Genomic DNA, 25,219 nt, shown 5'->3' with positions numbered 1-25,219 from the left:
TTTCTGCCTTGGCCTTGTGACACCAAGGTAGAGGAATGTGGACCTCTTCGTCCCTGCCATAGTTCCCACGCTGACATCAGCGCTGCTTCTTTCTCTCGATTGTACAGAGCAGGAAACAAAAAGGGGTTCCTCTGCATAGGGCCCCTCACCCCTGCTGTCTGGCCGACAGGGAGGAGCTAGGCCCAGGCTCAGGTCTTCCGTCTGGGAAGTTGGAGAAGCTTGCAGTATTGTTGGGTCGAGCCCTGGGATGAGGAACACGGGGATGGCAGGCCCAGGCCCTGTCCTCAAATCTAGAAGAAGGCACGTGAGCACACAGAAACACAGCAGACACCATGCAGGAACCTGGTGACGCGGCCGTGGGCATGAAGCCGAGCTGAAGGGGATTGAGCCGAGCGCTAGTCTAGCTGGGAGGCGTCTAGGTTCTAGGCCCCTTGTGTACCATGTGAAGTTGGGTTTACCCTTCTTCTATAAGTCCAAGGACTGGAAGTTACTGTTCCATCTCTGACTGAGGACCCGAAGAAGACTTCCCACCATCTAGGAAGCCAAGGAGCTGTCATCTCAGGCCGCTGGGAAAAACCGAGTGCTGCTCTCTAAAAACCAGCCCTGGCCCTTGGGGTGTTATGGGGCTGGACTTTGTACTACCTGCCGGCTATAGAAACCTTGGGCCAACAAACAAACAAAGATCGGTCCAGAGCCGCAGAAACCTGTAGGGTGCTAGAAGAAGCAGAGAGAAGCCACCCCGTAGGGATGCCTCTGTATCTGCAGGGACTCCCAGCAGAAGACGCACCCCTGGAAAAGCACCCACAGCAAGAAATGACCAAAAAAACGCAAGCAAATCCACTGTCCTTAAGGATGTGATCTCTCTGGGTGTTTGGGAATGCTGAGGTGTGCTACCTAGATTGCAACCTTGTTATTAGCTCGAGGCACTCATTCCCCCGGTTTGTGGGAGAATAAGGCGCTGTCAGCTTGCAGATGAGTTTGTCTCCAGGAATTACCTTCTGCCTAAGAGAGCATCTCTGCCCTCAGCTGTGCTCCCCTTCCATGTGGTCCATGTCAGTGGCCGGTTGATGTGGGGCTACTAAGGACTGCTTCATCTGTCCCAGAGCAGGAGAACTGTGAAGTACCTCCCTAGTTCCGGAGCTGTCCATCTCCTCCATGGACATGGTCCTCCTGCCCTCAGAACCGCAAATCTCCATTTCAGAGTCTTTTCCCCAGGGACCTGACTTAGGTATTCCCAGATTTGCATTTCCAATCCAGATCTCTCTACTGAGCCCCATATTCCTGTCCACTTATCTACTCCACCTCTGCCTTTGGTATCTCACCAGAGTGTCCAACTCAGCATGTACAGCCAAAACCATTCTGCTTCTCCCCCAGTTCAGTAGCTCACCCCCATTCATCCAGTTCTTTCCAGAAACCCCAACACCTCACTCTCACTCACCTTTCTCTCCAATCAGCTACAAAACCCTGTTGATTAGGTATTCATATGTGTGCTTCTTTTCATCTCTTCTGCTACCCCTCGGTCAATGAGAGCATCAGCTTTGGCACGGACCAGTGCAGTAGTCTCCAGCACGTCACGTTTTCCTCGGCGGCATCACAACGGCCCAAGTGAAGTCTCATTGGTTTTCTTATTTTATTGTTTCAGTTCATTTGTGTGTTTTGTTGCTAGGGCATTTGGTTCCATAGATAAAAATCCAGGAGGTGCTATGGACATATAAATCCCCTTAGAAGTCAGTTGATAGATCACCAGATCTTCTTCCAGACATTTGTGTGTGTGTGTGTGTGTCTACTCTATTAGATCATATTCTTTCTCACTTTCTCTGGCTCTCACTCTTCTCCTTGCCCTTTTCTGCAGATAGTAACATACTATATACATTGTTCTGTACCTCACTTTTTCATGTAACAGTGTAGAATGGTGATACATTTAGAATATAAATCTCATCATCTCATACCCTAATTTAAAACCCTTTCTTGGCTTGCCATTACTCTTACAATGAATCCCCAGTTCTTCAGTACAGTAGCCCATGGGCCATATAGAGTCTCCAGAAAGTATTTTGTGTGGCTCCCATCGTGCTTGACAGAATGAGAATTTGAGTGTTGTTGGACTGGCCATGCCCCATTCAGTTTGTTACAGATCCTACATCCTCTCTTGAGCTCCTTCCCTGCTCAGCAGCCACACAGACACTATGGCCGAGCTGCCCACATTTCATCTTCTTGCATTGTCTTTTTTCCTCCTTCCCACCTGATACCTGCACACCCTATCGGACTCACATTCAAGATCACTGCCTTACGGAAGCTGCCCCTCACACCCCAGCTGTAGCCACAGAAGTGATAACGCTTTCTAGGAACCTCTTCGTATCTCTCGTAACATGCATCACGCTTGTAGCAACACACTGCATTGTTCCCATTTTGTTCTTTCTGAACCTGGGAGATGCCTTGCAATGAGTGGTAATTGTTCACAGAGCAACGTGCAATTGATGGCATTTTAGATTTGATGAAACAGAGTAAGTACTTATTTGTAAAGACTTTGTTTGGTATCTGTCTCTCTCACTGGAGTGAAGTGGCCTGAGGCCAGGGGCTGGGGCTTCCTTATTGCTGGAACCCCGCAGCACCAGGGGTGTCAGGCACCGAGCGGACGCTCACTAGGTATTTGTGGGCTGAATGAATGTTGACGAAGGTTTGTTTTAGGGATTCTGCATATGCCATTCCCAGTCTTTTCATTAGCCTGGGTTGGAGGAGTTCATGTGGTTCCTTGACACTAGATCCTTTCAGACTTGGAGAGTTTGCTCTCTACTTTTTCATCTTTGTCTGGTAGGCGGAAGAGACTGTACGAGCCGGGTGTGTCTGTGTAGAAAGTACTTCATTGTCAGGTCACTTTGGTTAGTCATCTCTGGGCATCTTGCATTTGTCTCAATGGGCTGTCCCCTCTCTGATAAGGTCCTGTGTCTTTGAATTGTTGTAGGCAGTGGCGAGGCTGCCTTTCAGGAAGAACAGCTTTCAGTGTCCTTTAAGTCCTGCTTTAAAAAAGCTATACTTCGGGACAGCTGGGGCACCTGGATGGATCAGTCAGTTAAGCATCTGCCTTCGGCTCAGATCATGATGCCAGGGTCCTAGGATCGAGTCCCAAATTGGGCTCACTGCTCAGTGGGGAGCCTGCTTCTCCCTCTCTGCCTGCTGCTTCCTCTGCTTGTGTTCTCTCTCCCTCTCTGTCAAATACATAAATAAAATCTTTTTAAAAATAAATAAAAAATGAAAAGTTATCCTCCCTCGATTTCTAGGGTCTTATGGAAATGTGTAGAAGCTCTGCAGGACAGTTTAGAGCTCAGATGCATTGCTTTTGTTCCCGTCCTTACTTTTTCTTCTCTCTGCATTACATGCTCATTTCATTCAGCAGGATTGGATTGAGTCATACTTAGAGTAGAGGAGTGTATACCAAAAGGGAAATAGTGTCTCATTGTTGCTGCTTACAGTTTAAAAGTGTATGACCTCTGCTCTCAGGCATCATAGAGAAGGCAATAAGGAGACAGAGCATAATTTAATTCCAGCCATCTGCACCGTTATTGCCTGATACTACTACTACCTCGGATCCCATATATCCCAGATTATTATACAAACTGGTGTAAATTCTTCTTTATTACCATGTTGACATTGGTCATTAAAGTTAAATTCATTTGCCCACCAATTCTCATGCTTCATATAAAGGAGATGTGACCTTAACCATTTTTGGGAAAATTAATTTATTAGGTTATTTTTCAGGAGAGGTGAGAAGTCAGAATTTACAATCTGTACGTAAAGTCGCCTTTGCTTTAATTTCCCCCAAAGGCATTATATTCCTCTTCCCACGGCGAAGCTTCAGGCTGGTGACTCTGCTCTCATGCGTGCTAGTGGTATCCTTATTCGACGATCTTTCCACCGTGCCTTCCTGTTGGTCTGGCGCTTACCACCCTGCAAGAGCTTCGAGTTGCCTGAAAATGTGTGGGTTCCCCGGTAATTTGTCGCTTCTGGATTAGTTATAAACAGGCGACACAAAACGGGTTCTGCCCTGATCTGACAATGCTGCTGTTACTTTTTGCTAGAAAACGACTAGCCCCTGTGTCAAATATCTCTCTTTACCTTTCAGTGCCGATTTTTAGAGTAGTAGTCTGTGTGCAGTGATTTTTTATTTTTGGAAGCCTGAAATGTGTGGACAGATTTCATATTGATTATACACTTTTGCCTCAGAGGTCAAAATTACATGTAAATATTTACCTATAAGATAAAGACGGACACACATGAATGTGTACATGGGTGTGTAAAGGTGTATATATAGCATGTATGTATATGACATACATGTTTATAGGATATAGTTACGCACACACACACACACACACACAAACAGAAAACACTGTACTGGCCATAAAATGTTCCTTTTATTTTTGAAAAACAGCTGGTGAGCAGTGACAAAATACAAGTGTGGCCAGAAAAAAAAAATGCCTTGTAAGTTAGAAGGCTAAAGCTTCCAGCTCAGCTGTCTTTAACTGCCTGTGTGACCCTGGGCAGGTGCCAGTATTGGACCTTCTGGGGCTTCAGCTTTTTTGATTCATAAGAAGAGAGGGTTGGTTTAGATCCGTGATTCTCAAACCTGATGGTCCATGAGAAGCACTTGGGGGAGTTTCTAAAAGTTCAGATGTCCAGGTCCTATCAAAAGAGCCCAATTTATTTATTTATTTATTTGTTTATTTATTTGTTTATTTATTTTTACAGAGGGAGAGAGACAGCAAGAGAAGGAATACAAGAAGGGGGAGTGGGAGAGGGAGAAGCAGACTCCTTGCTGAGCAGGGAGCCTGATGCAGGGCTCCATCCCAGCACTCTGGGATCATGACCTGAGCCAAAGGCAGACGTCTAACAACTGAGACACCCAGGCATTCCTGATTTAATTTTTTAAGAGCCTCTCCTATGAGTATAAATGTGCATTCTGCTGCACAGACCCTAGGGTCTCCCCAGGTCTGTCAGTCTCTTGCTTTCTTTTCCCTTCCCAAGGCAGGATGGGCCATGCTGCCAGGGCCCCATAAACAGAGCTGTTCCTTTTGGTGTATTTGAATCATAGCTGTATCATTGTATCATTGTATCATAGCTGATAGAGCTTCATAGCAGTATCAAAATTCTACAGAACATTCTCTGGGTTGGAGAGTCCTTAATGGCAACAAAGTATCTACTCGCACTCCACTGAGAATGGCACCTCCCTGTCCACCCAAACATGGAGCCTCCTGATGGTCACTGCCCACCACCATTCGCTCTTTGCTGTTGAACTGCTTGAGTTTGCGTGCTACATAGGCATCTTCGTGATGGTCTATGGCAGGGAAGGACAGAAGCCCCCAGGTCATCTCTGTTCTTCCATGTGGCCTTGAACCAGTGGTCCAGAGCCATGGTTTCCTTCCCACCCCCTGTCTTTTTGCCCTTCAACTTCTTCCAGTTTTTTTGGTCTCTGATTTTCTTCTCTTGCCCACCCTGTAACCTTTCATCTCTTTGACCCCTGAAATAACCAATAAATGCATGTTATCGATGCAGTTACTTAAAACAAGAACGGTAGTTTCAAAGTGTGTTAGGTTCTGATCCCTTCTGCCCATGTGAGTTGACCAGCAAGTGCATGAGCCAGATTATTAGCATCATAACAACTTAAAAAAAGAAACCGATTTCACCTCTCTTAGTTTCCCTTCCTCAGAAGTGTTTCTTCTAGTTCTTTCCCCATCATTGCAGTCCACACCCATCTTCCCTCCTTCCAGTCTCTTCTCTACAGTGGTGGGAATGGTGGCTACCGTCGATGGGAGGCCTCATGAGGGACGCTTTCATTGTCTCATTTACATGTCCTAACAGGAGGTTTCAGGATGAACCCCGTGCTCCTTAGGGCGCCACATCTGTGGAGTGGCAACCGTGGCATTTTCTAAATACTGTCTATGCATTGACTTAATCCTCAGGGTGACCCATTTTACGTTTCACCCAGGACAAAATTGGGGATTTCGACTTTCAGACTTGCCAGCCATCCCAAGACTGATATAGGTAGTGGAGTTAAGATAGAGGACATCTCAACCATTTCGCCATGCTCCTGTTACTTCTAGGATTCTTACTCCCACTGGCCTCTTTTTACAGATGGGGAAACTGAAGCACAGGGAGTTTTGTGGGTTTTTTAAAATAACTTACCTAAGAACACCAAGCTAACAGAGGGCAGAGTCAAGATTTGACCCCTGGTCTTTCTGATTCCAAAACCCGAGTTGCCGGCACCCTACTCTGTTGCCCCACCCCTACTCTTACCTTAGTTGCTTAAATCACACCTGACTCAAACCCACCCTGAACACTTTTCTTGCACTCTCTGTACAGACACACTCTGTGTCTGTTTCCTAGGTCTGATGTCTTTTATTTATTTGGACTTTAAGGAGCCTCTGAGATTTACCTCCTCTTATATCCCTTATTCCCACGGTGTTGAGAACCCATTCCTGCTTGGTCAGCCCATCTCCATCACCACCCCACCAACGTGCCAGACTTCTGTCTCCAGGTGTCTTTCACATTGCTCCCTTCATCTTTCAGCCTGTGCTTCTGGAATGTTCTGTGCTGGCAAGGTCCAGTGGAAGGCCTGAAATCCCGAGGGCCTGGATCTCTACCTTCTCAGCATTGCTCACGTTTACCCTCTGTGGGCAGCCACCCTTTCTCTCCCTCTCCTTTGCTGTTTTTTCCTTCTGAACACCCTCTAAACCTCAGAGTCAGTGTGGAGTCTCTCATTCTGAAGACTTTATGCCTCAACCCATAAGTGAACTCTGTGAGGCAAAGACAGCGTGCCAACAATCCTGAATGTATAGTATTTGCTAAATAAGTAGGCATTGAGGGAGCTAGGAATTTGCAAAAAGCCTGCTTCCCCCACCCCCCGAGGCAAAGAGTCTAACTGTATTACTTTGGAGTTCAGAAAAAATTTTAAAATCTTGATCTGTAGGATTTTTTTTTTTTTTTAAAGTGTGTGTTACTGTGTTTATTTTCAAGGCCGGCAAAACTGATCTTGTCACCCTCTTGCTGTTCTCCCAGTAAACGTGCCCTCGACGGTCATGGAGGCCATGTGCAGACAGGACGTCCTGCAGCCGTTCAGCAAGAGCGGCAAGCTGCCCCCCGCCACCCAGCAGCGCTCTGTGGTCTTCCCGCAGACTCCCTGCACCAGGAACTTCTCTCTCCTGGACAAGTCCGGGCCCATGGAATCAGGATTTAACCAGATCAACGTGAAAAACCAGCGAGTGCTCGCGAGCCCAACTTCCACCAGCCAGCTCCACTCGGAGTTCAGCGACTGGCATCTCTGGAAATGCGGCCAGTGCTTTAAGACTTTCACGCAACGGATCCTCCTACAGATGCACGTGTGCACACAGAACCCCGACAGGTAACCCCGAGTCTTGCTGCTCCCCACGCAGGGCGACCGCATGGCTTGTCTTCTGCCCGCCGGGCATCCGGGCACCTCCTCTGGCCGCACTGTGCCTGCGTGGGGGCTATGGAGGGGCGGGGTGGGGGAGAACCCTGTGATGGGAGGTGTGTGCGTTCTGGAAGGGCACAGATAAATGGTGGGGCCCCTGCTGGACTTTATGGTCGAGATGGGCTGTGGGTTATGGGGAGGACTCTGCTCTTGGTGTCCACGCTGTTCTGCCCACGTCCAACAGGGAGCAAAGTAGACGGCGCACGCCTGAATATCATAGCTGGAAAAATGAGGTCAAGCTCATCAGAATCCTCTCTGTCTTCCTAAGATAATATAGCTGGCTGCTCTGCTTGCTGTCACAGGCATTTCAGGGTTCACCTCCAGTGTGCCGTGGGTATGAACTTAATTAAGTACTAAGAGGTAATGAATTGGAATTTTTTGCTTAGTACTATTTTTCTTCAGAGCATGCAAAGCCATAAATCCTGCAAAGCTGTCAAAAGGAAATACCTACTCGGCCAGTGATGTGGAGGAAAACAGATGCCACTTATTCAATAAACTAATATCCACACAGAAGAAAAATGTTGACTAGATACCTCAGAGTCAAAGTTGGTTTGAAAGTTTGTCAATAAAGAATTTTATGGCCATGAACTGAGGATGAAATTTAGCTGAACAAGTGAATTAAAATTTCAGGTGCTCTGACGAGTGGCACAGTAGATATAATGGAACTATTATTTATGAATTAGAACTGGTTTATCCGACAGTCTGGATAGCTAGGAGCGCAAAAGACAAAAATCAAAATAATTCCATAAGAAAGGAGTGTGTTTTCTTTCTCTCTCCTTCATGTCCTGTGAAAAATTTGATTAAACCCCAAATATCCAAGAATAGCCTTGAAAACGCACTTTGCATGGAAACGCCGGATAGAATTTTTTGGAAGGAGGATGGGAGACTCGGAGGCAGGTCTTCTGAATTATTTTCTTAATTTGGCCACTGATTCACTGAAGCCACTCATACTCTCTGCTTTGTTTCCTACACCAGGCTGTCCCCTCCCAGCCATGCAGAAAACTCATCAGGGACACAGAGAGTGGAGGGGTTGCAGAGAGGGGATGGATCTCTTCTAAAATAATAGAGTCCCTTTTAGTGTACATAAGCACATACATTTATACGTGTGTATGTTTTAATTTGTGCCATTCTAGAAACCACTTGCTTAAGCATCAGAGCATTGCTGTAATTAATGTTGAAATGGTTGCATGATGGGTGTTAAGGCAGCTGGGTCGTTTTTTTTTGTTTGTTTGTTTTTTTTCTAGGATTTTTATTTATTTGACTGAGAGAGAATTCACAAGCAGGGGGAGCGGCAGGCAGAGGGAGAGGGAGAAGCAGTCTCCCCAGCTCCCCACTGAGCAGAGAGCCAGATCTGGGACTCAATCCCCGGACCCTGAGATTGTGACCTGAGCTGAGGGCAGACGCTTAATCGACTGAGCCATCCAGGTGCCCCAAGCAGCTGGGTCTTTATAATCTTTTACTTCTGACAGGAGAGGCCCTAGTAAAAATATCACCAGATCTGAACATCTTAGTACTTTTTGGCTTTACAGGAGTTAGGAAAGTTTTGAAAACGTTTTCCTCACTCAGAAAGTGTTTTCTTTGAAAGTTCCTCTCTCTTGCAGGTGTACATAGAGCTTTAAGATCTATCTATCTAAAGTTCGCCCTGCATTTTCATAGTTTTTTAAATATTAAAAGATGCATTAATTTGTGTGATCGTCAACATTTTAATCGAGTGCATTCAGATGTGTTTGTATCTGCTGTATGCACAGGTGCACTGATGTCATAAAAACTGAACATGCAAAGTGAAATGAAATGATGGTTGGAAGTTTCTGGATATTGGAACTCAAAGCTTAGCTTTGAGTATGATTTCATGCTGAATATCACATAAGACAATGAGAATAGGTCGCAGTAAATAGTTACTGAAACAGACTATTTTATCCAACCCCAATTACATTAGAAAACCATATGTGTATTATGGTTCAAGTCCCTAGGAAGTCTGTCCCATCAAATAATAGTATCATCATTTGCAAAGCATCTGTATAAACTGCCAGAAAAATACCTGACAGATGGAGAAAACTTACCTATACAAAATGCATTTTGTATCTCAATACACTGGTCAGTGTAGATTCTAAGCTAATTTAGAATTATTGGCAAAAGTCTGAACAGCGTGAGATTTCCATCCTGTGCGAGATCCTCGTGGGCTTATTTGACTCAGATCCCCAAGTGTGGTGTGGCCAGCCTTCCCAGATAAGGTACAGTGGTGGGCACTTGGTGCCCAGGTAGAAGGGCAGAGTGGGATCTAATTACTCAAGAGGTGGGTTTGTACTTCTCCCTTCCCTGAGCTTTGTTGCTCAACACTTGAAAGGTGGTCGCCGTCATTCATGGATCAGTTGAATTCAAGATTTATGACTTCAAGAAAATTGGGCCCTTTATAGGCAAAGTAGTAAGGTACATTGCTTCTTGTCAGGGAGATGCTTGAATTACTCCCATTGTATTCAAATTGATTATTGGAGGTAAGGGGCAAAGAGTGGGAGATACCCACTCCCTTGGATGCACTTGTTTCTCTCTAGGTATCCAATTTGTTTTTAGCGTGTAGGACTGGAAGAGCTCTTTTCTGTTCTAGACCCTAGAATGCTGTCTCGGAACTACCAAGTCTGGAAGCAAAAGACATTCTCCATAATACTTAACCACATGAGTGAATTGCTAAATAGGAGAAATATCCAGAACTAAATTGAGGCATCAGATTTCTATACGATGGTCCTGAAATTTGGAGCCTTTTCTCTTATTATCCATGGGGAGAATTACAACTGCTGAATGTATGTATTTTCTTTAGGTATTGACTTCCTAAACGAGCTGGCTTTTCATCTTTGGCAGTTTGTGCCCATTCAGCAGTGACAAAGCTTAGGACGTGCCAGTCAGAGACCGTTTCCCCTCTGTTTGAAAAACTCAAACGCTTTTATTTTGATAAGAAAATTTTGCTAGCACCAGAGGCGAAAAAGAGAGACATCGAAGACAAAGTCAGAGGGTAAACAGGTTAGAGTTTCAAACAGGTCCAAATTTGAAACAGGCCCCTGAATCTGAGGTCCAAAAGATTTTTCACTCAACGGACAGAATATTTGGCCATGAAATCCAAGACATTTGAACCTTCATCAAAGAGACTGTATTTGTGAGTTTTTCCATGTGAGAGACCATCAAAAAGTCTCTGCCTTGATATAAAAGAAAAAGATCTGGGGACACCTAGGGTTGCCAGCATTACCATTTTTCATTACTACATTATTTACACTAAATGCAGAAAGAAATTTCAGTTGACCTGGCCAGATAGGAATTAGCATTAAAGATTAAAAACATGTCCAGGAGGGTCCGGGGACCACAGAGATGTTATTTCTTGATTTTTGTCTGTTAGTATTAAACAGACCTCCAATTTTCTTCTTCCTTTTTCCCAAGTTACTGACTTTGTCTTTTCCTGAGTGAATTCAAAGGAAAGAAGCTGTTAGGTTGTAGATCCACCAAAATTTTACATAGGAACTTCATAAACACTTGGGGTTTTTGCATTAGCTTATGACCTCGCCTAGGATGGCTTAAATCCCTTTTGCTTGAACCAGGAGGTTAGAAATCCCTTTTCTCTTCTGTTTTTCTGCTGCAGAAACTTTCAACAGTCCCACTGGGGGGGCTCCAGAAAGGGGTAAGCAACGCCTTCAATCTCGGTGGATTATTTTCGGATGACCATGTCTTCTTTTTATTTTCAGCAGAAAGTGTCGTTATAATGCTTATCTTTATGTTGCATCCTTTTCTTGTCCCCTTTTTGATTTTCGTGTGGCCTCTGTTTGCCTTTTAGCCTTCTGGGTACCCCATCAGCTCCTCACATTTGTGCTGTGTTCAGTATCATCATCTGTGATTGGTTTGGTGGTACCAGAGGGCAAGACGACCCTCCAAGGTGCTGTTTGGTAGGAGGAGCCTGGAGAGAATCCATCCCCATCCCCATAATCGTTTCTTAGCAAGGCGTCCGTGTTCCTGTGTTCCGCTGTCCTCCTCCATCCTTCCACACCCCTGCTCCCCAATCCCAACTGGGAAGCTTCTCTTCTTTCTAGGGTTCCATGTTCTCCAGGTCCTTTGGCTCCGTACTTTTGTCACTTCCCGGAAATCTTTCCTCCTTCGGTCGAGTTGCATTCTTTTCTCCCTCCTCACAGCCAGCAGGGACCTAAGAAGTGCTCCCTTTGAAGTCCTGTGAGATTTGCATGAGGGCGGACTTGACTTGGGGCAGAGACAGAAGGTGGGCCCAGCCGAACAACATTTGTCCTGGAGGCTTCTGTTGCCGTGAATGAAAAATCCAAAGATTAATATTTTAAACCAAACCACACTTAATTTTGTTAAATGTTTCATCCTTTCTGCTCTGTGTACACCAAACCAATTACAGACTCAAAGCAAATGAATTGCACATTGTCCTGGAGGGGAATCTTGGGGAGGGTTAGTGCCAGTCACAGAGAGTGCCCGGGGATGTACAAAATTGTCTCGCCACTTTCTGTCTGCTTAAAAATGGACCCACAGTGATAAATGTTCACTAGGTCAACCCAGGCTTTGTCGGTTTTGTAGTTATTATTATTCTTTTTTTATTATTGAGTATGGGACACCTTCTCGTTTTCCATGAAGCCTTGATATTTCTGTGTTGACACTAGTCACACACAAGGCTAGGTAAATTGAAAATCATCACAATTAAGTAATTAATTTCTCATGCCATGAACTGTGGCCCTAAACCATGGAGCTCTTGGCTTCCATATTGGATAGCGTAGGCACAGAACATTTCCAGCATCGGACAACAGTGCTAGATGTCTCAAGTCATAAAAAAGCCATGAGCTTCTTCTGGCTTTAAGATGTCATCCCTGTGTGAGGAATGCTGGTTGCCTTTCTTTTGAGAATAATGAAATGTCTGTGGATGAAGACTTGGGGAGAATCCGAGTGCTGAAGGAAGGAGAATCCCATTGAGCTGTGAACCTGGAAGGAGAAAAGCCAAACACAGCCCTCCATGATGTTCATCGTCCTGAGCTCCTGATGGTAGGGAGGAAGAACTTTGGAGTTGAAATGGATTGTATCTACCGTTTTAGCAACAATTGCTGGATTGCCGTTTGGCCTTTGGAGTTGAAATGGATTGTATCTACTGTTTTAGCAACAATTGCTGGATTGCCGTTTGGCCAGACCTTGACAAATTAACGAGAATGTTAGTCATCAGAATAAAAAGCTGAGTAATGGCAATGAATTCCATGCCCTTCAGGTGTAAATTGTGAGTCTTAACCCCTGTGGCCATTTTTTCCAAAGAAGATTCCATAGTGGTGATAGTTTTTTCTGAGCCCTGCCCTCAGTTTTTGAGAATTCACTTTGTCTTGAAATTAGGCCTTTGTCTTTACGTGAAGCCCAACAATGCAGTTCCGTGTCAAAATTACTTTTAGATTGTTTCCTTTTATTCATTTTTTAGGAAATAGCAAAAATCCAGGGAAAGAAGGAATCTTGTCTAGTTGCTGGATATGGCTTCTGTAGTTTCTGAAGGCCGGGTTTCTGTAGATTTCTAGGCTGAGAGAGAGACAAGCTGTTATTACAGTGCCAGCTAGAGTATACGTTTTAGTTCTGAATGGTGTCTAAAGTCAGCTTCTGCTAAGGCAAATGTAACCATTTGGTATAAAATCTTATTCTTCAAGGTGCCGAAGGATGAAAGTATATCACTTTGTTTCTTGAGATCAGTTAAAGTAAGGTTTAGTTCTACATTTTGGTATTAGATTTTCTTGTTGCCTTGAATTCTTGGATGTTTACTAAGTAAGTTTAAATGGTTTGTATTATAATGAGCATGAACACACACACACACACACACACACACACACACACACAACCTTAGAAGGCTCCATGTCCACGGAGCTATCTTGTAGACACAGTAGAAGATGGAGGTCATAATATTGGTGCCGCGTCTCGTGGGGCCGTGTCTTGGAAAGATCCCCAGGCAGCACGTGGTTGTTGATGATCTGGAAGGAGGAGCAGAACACGATGAGATGCAGGAGAACAGCTACTCAGCGTATCGCTCTTAGCAGCAAGAGGAGACAGTCATCCGGAAGTTGAGTTGACTCGTCCAAGTCCCACAGCTGCCTGATGCTAGCGGCTGAAGCAGGGCTCCACTTTGCTGTCTCCCCCTTTTCTCTAGACCTTTCCATTCAGCCCCGCTTAATGCTACAAGGTTTTTATAAAGCCGTGCCTTAGGTTATTGGATACCTAGCAAGTGCCTCTTGGGCCAGGACTGGCCAAGGGGGATGGGTTAGAGTCCTCTATGCCTTCCCTTGGGATCCCCTTGATAGGAGAATCCGAGATAAGCCTCCTTGGGGTCATTTCTGCTCTTCCATGGGCAAATCTTTGCCTTGGCGACTATTAACGTAAAACGAATGGATTGACTGCTGACTATAGGAAATAAATCTCTCCAACTTCTGACAGCGGACTTAGAAAAAAAGAAGAGATTAATTGGTTTTATTTAGTGGCTTATTGTTTATTGTGATAGCTATTAAAAATAGGTAACCAGAGGCTAATCACTGTTAATGGTCCCTTCACTATTAGAAAAATCAATTGTCACGGGATATAGCATATATTAATAAATTATTTTGTTTCTAGTCTTCCATAACATTTTAAAAAGTGGACTCCTGAGAGAATTCTTTTCTTGAGGCACATTCTAAGGTCAGTGGTTACTACAAAGGCCAGATCTGGCAGGGGGACCTTTCTGTGTATATGAAATTTTAATGGCGTTCAAAGCATTATTTAATAACACGCACGTGCAATTATCAAGATTGATAAACTCCTTACCAAGGACGCTTCTATATATTTTTTGAAACTTGTTTGAGAGCAGTTAAATAGATTTCTAAATGTAAGTAATTAAAATTGTATAGTATTGAGTTATTGACCAATCCTGGACTATTAATCAAGCTAAAAAATTCTACAATCAGTGCTCAGCGCGCTGAAGCCTGGTAAAATAATAGTGTTGGTGTTCAGTGAGGCAAGTAGCCACAATTAAGCACTTCACTTGACAAATGAGCGGGTCCACTTTATTTTGCACTTAATTGAATCATTGTCCAGGCTCGCTCACCATTGTCTCCTGGCCCTTCGTTTTGGTTCCTGGTCTTTGGAGCTTGCGCATTTGCGGAAGGTAGAGCAATTAAGTCAGCATCTGCCACTGGCTTTCTCAAACTCAGCCAGGAAATATCTGGGCCACCAACCAGGACTTTGCCAGCGCCTTTGCCATCTCTCGTGACCAATTCTTAATTTTCCTCACCAGAATTTTAATAAACAAATGAGAGCACTGTCCAAGAATGATGTGCGGTAGCTGCTAAAGGGGCAAACTGCCCCAGGCTTTCCCATCCCTCCCCAGATTCTGCTTCAGTCAGCAGCAGAACTTACGCAGAGAAGACAGAATTTTAATCTATTTTATGAAAACCCCAAATTGATGTGCTTCTCCTGAGCTGGAAAGAATGCTCTCTGATAATCTTGCTAATTATCAGGTCCTCGTCACAACTTCCTTCCACTGCCCTCACATCACCGTCCTCCCTCCTGTAAACACAGTGACACCCCGTCATTTCTGTGCCGCTCTAAGTCATTGCTTGCCACCGAATTAAACTGGGGAGTTGAAGTTTAAAGAGAAGACCCGGGGTATAAATATTAGTGTGTGCGCATTTGTGTGAAGATTAAGCACAAGTCAGGATTGCTTTTATAAAGAGACAGATCTGGTTACACACCTGGGTTCGTCCATGAACTCTCCAGGGACCCCGAGTTGAGGTTGTATTTGCAGACCCCAAGGCAGTTGTGTATTTATTAAAACATGCAGGCAGCTTGCTGCCTTCTCTGCATGTTTATGCCAGGATCAAATCCCCACACCGTACAGTAACCTTGGCCTCGAGAACTTAATTCCTGAGAGGACAGTGTATCCCGTGTTTTCTGAACTGACAGAGATAGTAACAGATGCTCTCCCTGCCACAGAGGATTAGTGTGAAGATGAAAGTAGGTAATTGATGTAGCACTTTGAAGAGTTTCAAGTGCCACAGAATTAGGAGCAACAATTACATAGCTTCTCTTCTAATGTTCTGCTTAATGGAGCCCCAATGCTCCCAAAAGTGCGCTAATACTTGCCTCGGGTGGGGATAAAAACAAGAAAGTATGGGTTCTTGAAATGATATGGTTAATCCCGGAAAGGAATACTTGTTTGGGAATTAAAGTGCTTCAGAAGCTCTGTGAATTTTGTTCCCATGGCCCCATGTGCGGGTCTCAGGGGACCCTGCAGCCAGAGCCCAAGGGTGCTGTTTGGAAAACTGAGAAAATGTCACCAGAAAGCTCTGGCCCTTCACTCACGATGCTGATTTGCCCTGAATGACACAGACGGTAATGACCAGGCAGTCTCTTTATTTATTTCAGACCTTATCAGTGCGGTCACTGCTCCCAGTCCTTTTCACAACCGTCCGAGCTGAGGAACCACGTGGTCACCCACTCCAGTGACCGGCCTTTCAAGTGTGGCTACTGTGGTCGTGCCTTCGCCGGGGCGACCACCCTCAACAACCACATCCGAACTCACACTGGAGAAAAGCCCTTCAAGTAAGTAGAGCCTACCCGCAGAACCTCCTTTTCTCTCAAGCTGTGCAACCAGGGACACAGGACGATCTTTCTGGGTCTGTTTTCTCCTCAGAAAAATAAGAAAGTAGGAATAAGTCATTTTAAGATTCTTGCTAGTGCCCAAGGATCTATGTTTCTAGAGTTTAAGCCAGGAGCCCCCACAAGGTGTGCCACCTTTGGACCACCAGCAAGCCCATGACCATCAAGTGAGGTGACCCCGGTTTAGGACATCTAAAGAGTCATCCCTTGGGAAACCTGAATGTTTCAGGATTCTGGTGGATTCTGTCCTCCTCTTTTCCTATCTGTTCAAGTGGCTTAAATCTGTGATAGCAGCCAACTTGTAGGTTTCCGAGTTTGCTCTTCAGATCTCAGAATTACTGTGTTGGTGACACAAAACCGAATGAAACACAACCACACAGGGGGTACATCTGAATTCTTGAGGATTCAGAGAATGTGGAAAAAGGTAGGACTAAACTCCAAGGACTTTGCAAGGTAAGAGCTCCCCAGAGAGAGATTGTTCTAGATACAGCTCAATCATAAAAACAGCAGACATTTGAATCGTGCAAGATGGTCTGTTCCTTCACTCACTCATCTGTTTTTGTATGTGCTGTTCATTCAGCAAATATTTATTGAGTGTCTGCTTTGGTGCTGGGTACCCAGCTAGGTGTAAAAGATATAAAGGTGAATGAGATTCACTCCCCCAGTCTTCCACATCATTTATGGGGGAGCCCAATTAATAAGCAAATATTACAACATAGGATGAAAAGTATGAAAGTGAAGAACAGTAAGCTATATTCATACGGTGCTGCAGGGTAGCCCAGAAATGGGAGTTCTCTGTGCTGTCTGGTGGACATGATGTTTAAGATGGGTTTTGAAGGATGAGTAGGAGTTTTCCAGGCATACAAAGGAGAGAGGCATTTCTGGCAGCCCACACAACATGTGGAAAGGCTTGGGAGTGAGAACCAATACTTTTGACTTGGTGGGTTGTGTCAGAGGATCTTCCGGTGTCTCTGTGATCAACTCTTTTCTCTTCACCCCTCCACATATCTCTATTCATTTGCCATCTTGGTTTTTCCTGGCTGGGAAGGAAAATTTGAAGAACAGAGATGTAGACTATTTACTTTCTATAAGACAAGATCAAGCAAGAAGAGAAATAATTCAGGCAGTGGGAGACAAATCCACTTGCTCCGTCTCAGCCAACGAGTCTTTGTAGAGTCTAATAGCCCATGATCTCCCTTTTCGACTTGTTGGTGTGGTCTGTTGTTGTCCCGGTGTTCGGCCTGAGGCTCAGCTTGTCTCAGGGTAGCAGAGTCTGCTGGCCTGGGTCTTGCCTGCCTCGGTGTCTGCCACCAGAGGGAAGAACTCATAAAAGCTGTCATCTTCACTTACCTCCCCACAATTTAGTTACCTTTATTCATCATCCTTAACTAGTTTCATCATGGTTTAATTTATGATATTGATAATCAAATGAGTTTTAATTTTTGTCTGTGTACATGGGTGCAGGTTGTACACTGCACAAAAACTTTTGACTAAGGGGACAGGAAGAGGTCGAAAATCAAACCTGCACTGTACCAGCCAGGTTGGACCTTCTGGGGGTTCTGAGAGCCCAAAGGGACTGCTTTTTTGCAATCTACCCTAGGGGCCAGTGGTTAGCGCAGATGCTAGAGTTCCTGTCACAGGTGTTTTCATCCTGCACTGTGGACTTTGTCATTGCCCTCAGGCCTGACCCACAGATTCTGGCTTCATGACTGCTCTGGATGGGGAAAAGGGCAGTCACCCAAGTGCCAAGTCTTGGAGCAGGAAAGCTTCTCAAAAGCAAAGGTGCTGGAGGATTGACGATCCTTCTGGCCCCTTACATTGGAGAGGGCAACCCGACGGAGAGAGTGCCAGGAATCAGATTGATTTTGATCTTGTTGCTCTGTAAATAGATTTTAGTAATTAATTGAAGAGGTTTCAGGGTCAAAATGGGAAATAGATTTCTATTAATGTTAAGGTGTTACTTATGTGTAACCTCGTTGACGCCACTCAATTTTTTTCCTCTAACATCCTGTTTTTGTCATGTTTCCAATAGAGTTGCCATTTTAACTTTAATTCATCAGATTAATATTTGAGGGGCTTTAATAATTGCATCTTTTTCCTTTCTTAAAGTATGTTTTTTGTGACCATCACCTAATTTCACTGAGAGAACAAATTAAGAAAATCATATGGTTTGGTTGAATTAGATTCTAGCTACACGCTCTAGTTCCTTCTGCTTCTACTCATATTCAGGTGGCTACATGCTGTATGTAGGGTGGGGTGGGTTTTATTTCTTTTGATTCATCAAATATATATTCCCAGGGGAGACCCAAGTGTATGGTCATGTAAATAGTGCAAGTTTTAAACATCTTCTAGGAAATGGAAAGCTCAGCCTTTCAGTATATACAATCAGACCATCCAGGATTGAACTATCCCAAGGGAGTTTTGGGAAGCTTCTCACCTTAGCTCATGGATATCCATCCCACGGACATTTGTAAATATTATGAATATACCCTTTTTACAAGCTCATAAAAGAAACATTCAAAAAAACTTTTGTTGCCGATTAGTCAATAAAACGGATTTTGCCACAACAGTTAATTTTACTATTTCAACTAATGGGTATTGGCTTAAACAATGTTACAAAGGAGGGGAAGGACCTCATAAAGAGGTAGACCCCTAAAGTGTATGCCTCGGGCAGCTTCCACGGAGATGCCCCAAATGGCTCAGCCCCCAGATTGTCCCACCCACCATGGCCCCAGAGGCTTTCACAGAATTCGCAGGAGCCTGCCACAACAAGGGAGGGCCCTTTCCAACATCTGAAATCTTCTGCTGGGATGTGGGTGTCAGCAGATCAAGATTATTGCCATCCAAAGAAAGCTGGAGAAGATCTGGCATTAAGAGATCAGAGTCTCGGTCCAGGCTTTGCCTCGTGATCTGGTTGGCTGAGATCCCACCGGAATCCACTCCACCCCCAAAGCAGCAGGTTGGTCACTGGCCTGTTGGCAGGTGACTTGAATTTCTTGGTGGGACTGGAAGTCATTGACAGCAAAGGAACAAAAGCAAGGAAAAAGGAAGAATATTAATTGGCATCTCCAACTTACTCTTTCTAGTGAGGACTCCTTTCTCCTTCCCTGTTCCTAAACATAACCTCTGAAGATTTCAGACAGGCACTGCTCTCTGCTCTGCTCTGTCTAGATCCTTGTAAATTCCTCTGTGCTCAGCTTTGGAGCATGGGAAGACCAGGACTTTCCATATGAAAGGCTCTTCTCTGCATGTTTGTAAAAAGCAGGGGAAAATACTCATCAGTACATCTTTGCCTAAAGTAAAGAGTGGCTCATTATAAAATTAAAAAAAAAAAATCCAAGGATATTCCAAAGAGCATCTGATATTTTTAAGAAGACTTAGGCAACAGAGCATATGAAAAGAGCACATCAGTAAATCGGCATTGAGCACTTTGTATCCCCAAGCCCTGCACAGGCTGGTTCAGTCCAAGACATATTTGGTGACAGGCCGCAGAGGCACAGAGGAAAGCTTCTTGAAGGTTTTCTTTGTAATGGAACTTGGTGTCATTTCGGCATCTGTCAATTTCCGCTGGTAATTGTTAGGCTCCCGGACCGATAATCCAGCCAACCATCACATAAAGCAAAGAATGACTTCAAATCTAAAAGGAAATCAAATCTAACTAAGATACCCAAACTGGTAGCGAGTTGGAGGCTTTCTATGTCCTGAAGTATTCAGATCTCTTTCCACTTCAGTGTCCCTGCGATAGCCCCTGGAAGCCTGTGACATCAGCGCAGAGAGGAAGACCCCTGCGCAGGAGCCTTCCTTTGCTCTTGGCTCATTACCCCCATCTCTCCTTCCTTCTTATTCTGCTATGCCGCATGAAGTTCAGGATCAGAGGCCCCCAGGCCCCCATCTGGGTTGGACCTCAGGGTTCATTAGATGCCAACTCAGACAAAGTCTAGCTCTGACTTGCCGCCCCAGGCTTTTGCATGAAGTATGGCTTTCTGAGGAGTTTTATTCAACTATAAAAAGACCTCAGGAAGAGAACTTTTCTAAAATGAAAAGTAATGAATGTAAAATGGAGGCTCTTCCTTTATTTTAAAATAATATTTTTTTCAGGGCCCCTGGGTGGCTCAGTGGGTTAGGCCTCTGCCTTCTGCTCAGGTCATGATCTCAGGGTCCTGGGATTAGGTCCCACATCGGGCTCTCTGCTCGGTGGGGAGCCTGCTTCCTCCTCTCTCTCTCTGCCTGCCTCTCTGCCTGGTTGTGGTTTCTCTCTGTCTATCAAATGAATAAATAAAATCTTTAAAAAAAGAAAAAGAATATTTTTTTCTATCTATTTCTCTCCACTTTCATAGTGGGTTGATAAGAAACCAGCCCACACAGGTACACACATCTGCATGTGTTTTCATTCGCACTTGGAGGAGGTGACCCTGGAGGTGATTTTTCAGTGAGCATCTCGGGAGCCCGAAAGCGTGGACTTTGTAGATTTCCGATTCCGGGGGTGTAACTATCTGTGTGGCCACTTAGGCAAACAGCTAGAGAAAAGCCTAACTCGCCTCGGAAAGTCTCTGTCTAATCTAGGTATTTAATTATCACATAGAGACGTACACTTGGCCTTATATGAAGCACAGAACTTCCTATGTCTGATTCTTTTTTTCAAATACCCAGGATGAGAAGTGCAGAAACACAACCCCAGGTCAATGGTCTTTCCTTGTAAGTGTTCCAACAATTCTCTTTGAAGTGGATTCTAAAGCTTCAGAATTTTTTTTTTTTTTACAAAGTAATATAATAATGTGAAAGTTTCTCAGCCGTGAAAGGTAGTATATTTGGACACACTGATCCAGTAACTAATCAGTTTTCTAATAAACAATCAGCAATTCGCTAACATGTCATCAGCACCTCGGGAGGCTCTGGAGAGAGGATGAGCTGCCCATGGACGTTAATGAATACACCAAAAATCATTAGCTGATCAATACTTCTGAGTTATTTTCATTGAGCTGATAGGTCTGATACATTAAAGCTGACATTATACATTTGTCAAGATCACAGTGCAGTTTTTAACAGTGGAACAGGCTGCTAAAAATATTCCTGGGAAGACAATCAAAGAAACACAACTTCTTCACCCTGACACATGCAGCTGGCACGGGAGCCCTGGAAAATCCCGGTGTGACGGTCAAGCCCCCAGCCTCCCAACATTAAAAAATAGACAAGAACACCCCAAAGTAGAGGGACATGTTTTTTTTTTTTTTTTTTCCTTTTAGGTAAAGGCACTTTGTAGGGTGGACTAAAAAAAGTCGGGGAGGGAAGAGAGGACTATTCCCCAGATAACAGGGCATGTGGCACACAATGGAGTGGTGAAGGCTTTAGAGGTCTCGAGAGCTCTGCCCCAACCCCATAGCTCTGCCCCAACCCTCAGGGACCTGAGACCGAAGGTTGTGTTATTTTCAAGAGGGACAAGTATCTGCAGGGCTCCTGAATATCCTTTTCTTCAAAGGATTGAGGAGAAGACATTAAGGGGATGATGTGGTGGCCACAGTACCTCACCCCCCCAACTGCCGCAGGTCTCGGCCAGTGCTCCAGGCAGCCCAGATGTGGAGGGCAGTGACAAGAAGGCACAGTTTGTGCCAGCTTGCTGCACTAGTTTGCGTGTGTGCATAACCAGAGACAACCAGCCAGGAGTCATAGCCACCGCGGGAAAGCTGGAAGCCACCACTGGACGTGTGTGCACATGCACACGTGTTAGTTTCTTTGTGGCTTGAGCAGCCATTGAACTAGTGAGTGGGTTGCGTGGGAGATGGGTCGAACTCAGCATCGCTAGGTTACAATTTTTTTGTTGTTGTGTAAGTTGAAGACAGGAGCTTTTCCAGAAGGAGGATGCCAGTTTTCTCCTCATCAGACACACTGACTCCCTAATTATGGCTTCCAGGGTCATTCTTGCCTGTACCTTTTCGGGAGGTGGATTTCTTCTGGCTGATGGTGAATTCGTCTCTCTCCAACCCCACGCTATAGACAACTCTTTTAGCCTCCCCCCCCCCCCAATTGTGGCTGCTTGGTGATACTTGTACACCAAAGCAGCCACCCACCCCCACTGCCCATAGTCACGCAGACTGACTTCGCGCTCCCTCCGCCGTCCACATTCGGAGGGGATGGCCCTTGAGCCGCTGTGCCTGCTCGGAGGACAATTCCCCGATTTTAAATTAGCAGCAGGTGAAATTCTATTTGTCGTCCATTTCTCTTTGGGGTTACGGAGCAGAAAACTGCAGACAAGCTGCGGCTTTGATGGCTCACTCCTAAAAATCTCTTTTTGTTCTTTATCTATTTGAACTGACAGTGATCAGAGCTGCAGCAGGACAGGGCTCTCTGGAGAAATCACCTTCCCCCTGCCTATTGACAGATCCCTCTGTTCCGCACCAGACGGGCTTTGTCCCGTCCTGGCCCTCCGGGCCTGGGAAGGAGCCACCAATTAAACCTCTCGAGCCGGTAAAATCGGAAGCCACTTTGGAGTGTCGGTTCTCATTAGGCAGGATGAGAGGAAGCCCATCACCCTGCAGGCCTCACTCCCCGGTCTCAATTTTCTCTCTTGCCTCCACTAGGTGCGAGAGGTGTGAAAGGAGCTTCACGCAGGCCACGCAGCTGAGCCGGCACCAGCGGATGCCCAATGAGTGCAAGCCAATAACCGAGAGCCCAGAATCAATTGAAGTGGATTAACTGATTGACTGGTTGGAATTAAATTGCAAGGGAAGTCATGATTAAATGTCATGGACACTTAAGCAAAACCAAAGATTTCCTCTGAGCAACTTTCAATCAGTCCCAGAAAACCAAAAGCAGTAATAAAATAAGTAAGATGTTAAGAGATATTGATCCTGGCGTGGAAGTCCGACCAGGACAGAGATTATTTATTTATGACTAGGGATGAGACTCGTTTCAGTGGATGACTGACCTGGGACCACTCCCGTGTCCGGTCCCACCGTGTATTTGCTTTGTTTCTAAAAAGCTTTTTTAAACTGTTATTTAATACCAAAGGGAGGAATCCTGTGGGTTCTTCTGCCCACGCTTGTGACTGGGAATGCACAGGGACTTCTTTCTCATTGCACCTTTTTTTAGTAGCATGATTCAAGGGGACCCATTGTAGGGCAGCTCCCCCCAACCCCCCCTTCCTGCCTCTTGGGTTCAAGGTGGGGAGGGGGCCGATGCGGCTTCCCCGCCGGACCGTGGAACCAGACGCCAGAGCCTCCACTAGGTCAATGCCACCGTGGGCCCCGAGGCTGGTGCGTTTCTGTGTTTTCCTACGCACTTTTTATGCCACTCCTTCCCTCCGCCGGCCTGGTCTTGATGCAGATGAGCCTGGAAGAGGCAGAAGATGGTTCGGTTTCAGAATTCAAGGAGAAGTGGGGACCTGCCTTTGGCCTGTCAGGATCTCAAAAACATTGAAAATGTACAGAGCTTCATAATACAGTATATTGTTCCGAAGCAGCTAGTCGAGAAGAGTTTGTTTTCAGTACCGTTTTAGCTTAAAAAAACAAAACACAAAAAATAAAGTTCTTCGGTCTGAAGCTGAAATAGAAGGTATGAGGCTTCAAGGAATTTTTTTGTTGTGTCTATGAAGGTGTTGAATGTGTGAGCAGGACGGGTGCCCAGCCCCATTGCCAGCGCCCTGTGGAGGCCCTTTCCTCTTCCTTCCTCCCGTAGGTGAAGCCTGGGAGACCCCTTTCCTCCCTCTGCAGTGTCAGGGGAATGTTCCTGCAAAAATAAGGGACAGGAGCCCAGTCCAGGAAACAGTGAGAGGAGCCATCCCAGAGGGTTGGGATGAGAACAGACCGCGTGGGAACTGCTCCTTTTATCCATTGGAATTACCTTGTCCTCTCCTCTGGCCCCTGACAAGGCTCTTCCTTCATCATTAATCTGTTGAAAGAGGAGGGATGGTGTCCATAATTTCACTGTTTGGTTGAGTGCAAGGAAAGCGAGTGAACTTCAGCTGGTCTTTGGGCAGCCTGACGGTCGTGCCCAGTCCCTCCAGGGCACATCCCACAGAATGATCTATTACCTGAGAAGAACCGGCCACTCCTGCCAGCATCACAGCAGGGACAGCATGCACCTTGTAGATGCCCTGATCACCCGACAGCGGGACACAGTCTTTTAAGAAACTCCCTTATCTTTTAGACCTCCCAGGGTCTTCCCGTAACAAATACATGAGACCCAGAACTCGCTCCTGGAAGGCAAGGGTACTTTGTGGTTCACTCTACTTGGTCTTCATGGATTTGGCTCTCAGAACATCTTCCTTCCCTTCTAAGTTTGCTTCTCCATCCCTTAGCACCCAAGTGTCCCATTGAAAGTGGAGGAACACAGGGCCTCGTCAATTACATTTGTAACTTATTTATATATATGTTGTCAAAAAACAAAACCGAATCGAGGCAATTTGAAGATCTGATTGACTTTATCAAAGGATTCCTGAATTGGGCCATGTCCTAGCTTGCCAGTTCCCAGGAGTTGGGAGTAACTGAGTAGGAGGTTTTTATAGGAGGGAGGGTTGGGCAAGAAAGGTACCAGCAAAAGAAAAGGAAGGATTCTTTCAGGCCAGGACATCATCTTTTTTTTTTTTTTTTTTAAAGATTTTATTTATTTATTTGACAGACAGAGATCACAAGTAGGCAGAGAGGCAGGCAGACAGAGAGGAGGAAGCAGGTTCCCTGCTAAGCAGAGAGCCCGATGTGGGGCTCAATCCCAGGACCCTGGGATCATGACCTGAGCCAAAGGCAGAGGCTTAACCCGCTGAGCCACCCAGGTGCCCCAAGACATCATCTTTTGGGGGAGAAAGGGGCCTGCAGGATTTTTCTCATGCAGGTTACCTCGCTAGTGTAAGTCAGACATTCCAGATTGACTCTTAAAGGGTCATGTTTGTGGGACAGGTTAAAACTGTAATTAAGTCTTGGTGGGCTCTCCTAGGGGCCAGATGGCTCCATTTGGGGCTTGTTATTTCTCTTTTCCACAATATATTTATATCTCAAAATAATCTGTAATGTTGTGGGCTCCAAAGAGGGATTGGAACAATCCCGATCCCCATGGTCCAAGATAACCTAGAACATTCCCTCCTTGCATTCTTTTTGGTTTTTTGTCCTG

At 45.2% G+C, this 25,219-nt stretch overlaps 1 protein-coding gene across 2 annotated transcripts in view; it reads left to right on the top strand.

Annotated features, from left to right (window-relative positions):
* Positions 1 to 23,669, top strand: part of PRDM6 (PR/SET domain 6) — a 101,668-nt gene extending 77,999 nt beyond the window's left edge. For both annotated transcript variants that reach the window (XM_059416684.1, XM_059416683.1), the window contains 3 exons: positions 7,048 to 7,390; positions 15,887 to 16,063; positions 22,696 to 23,669. In XM_059416684.1, the coding sequence (XP_059272667.1) occupies positions 7,048 to 7,390; positions 15,887 to 16,063; positions 22,696 to 22,810 (635 nt within the window). In that variant the 3' untranslated portion in view covers positions 22,811 to 23,669. The remainder of the gene's footprint in view (positions 1 to 7,047; positions 7,391 to 15,886; positions 16,064 to 22,695) is intronic.
* Positions 23,670 to 25,219: the final 1,550 nt, after the last annotated feature.

The sequence above is a fragment of the Mustela nigripes genome, chromosome 12 (assembly GCF_022355385.1).
Source record: "Mustela nigripes isolate SB6536 chromosome 12, MUSNIG.SB6536, whole genome shotgun sequence".
NCBI classification, from domain to species: Eukaryota; Metazoa; Chordata; class Mammalia; order Carnivora; family Mustelidae; genus Mustela; species Mustela nigripes.
The sequence above is the reverse complement of the archived record's forward strand: the minus strand, read 5'-3'. Positions and strand labels throughout refer to the sequence as shown.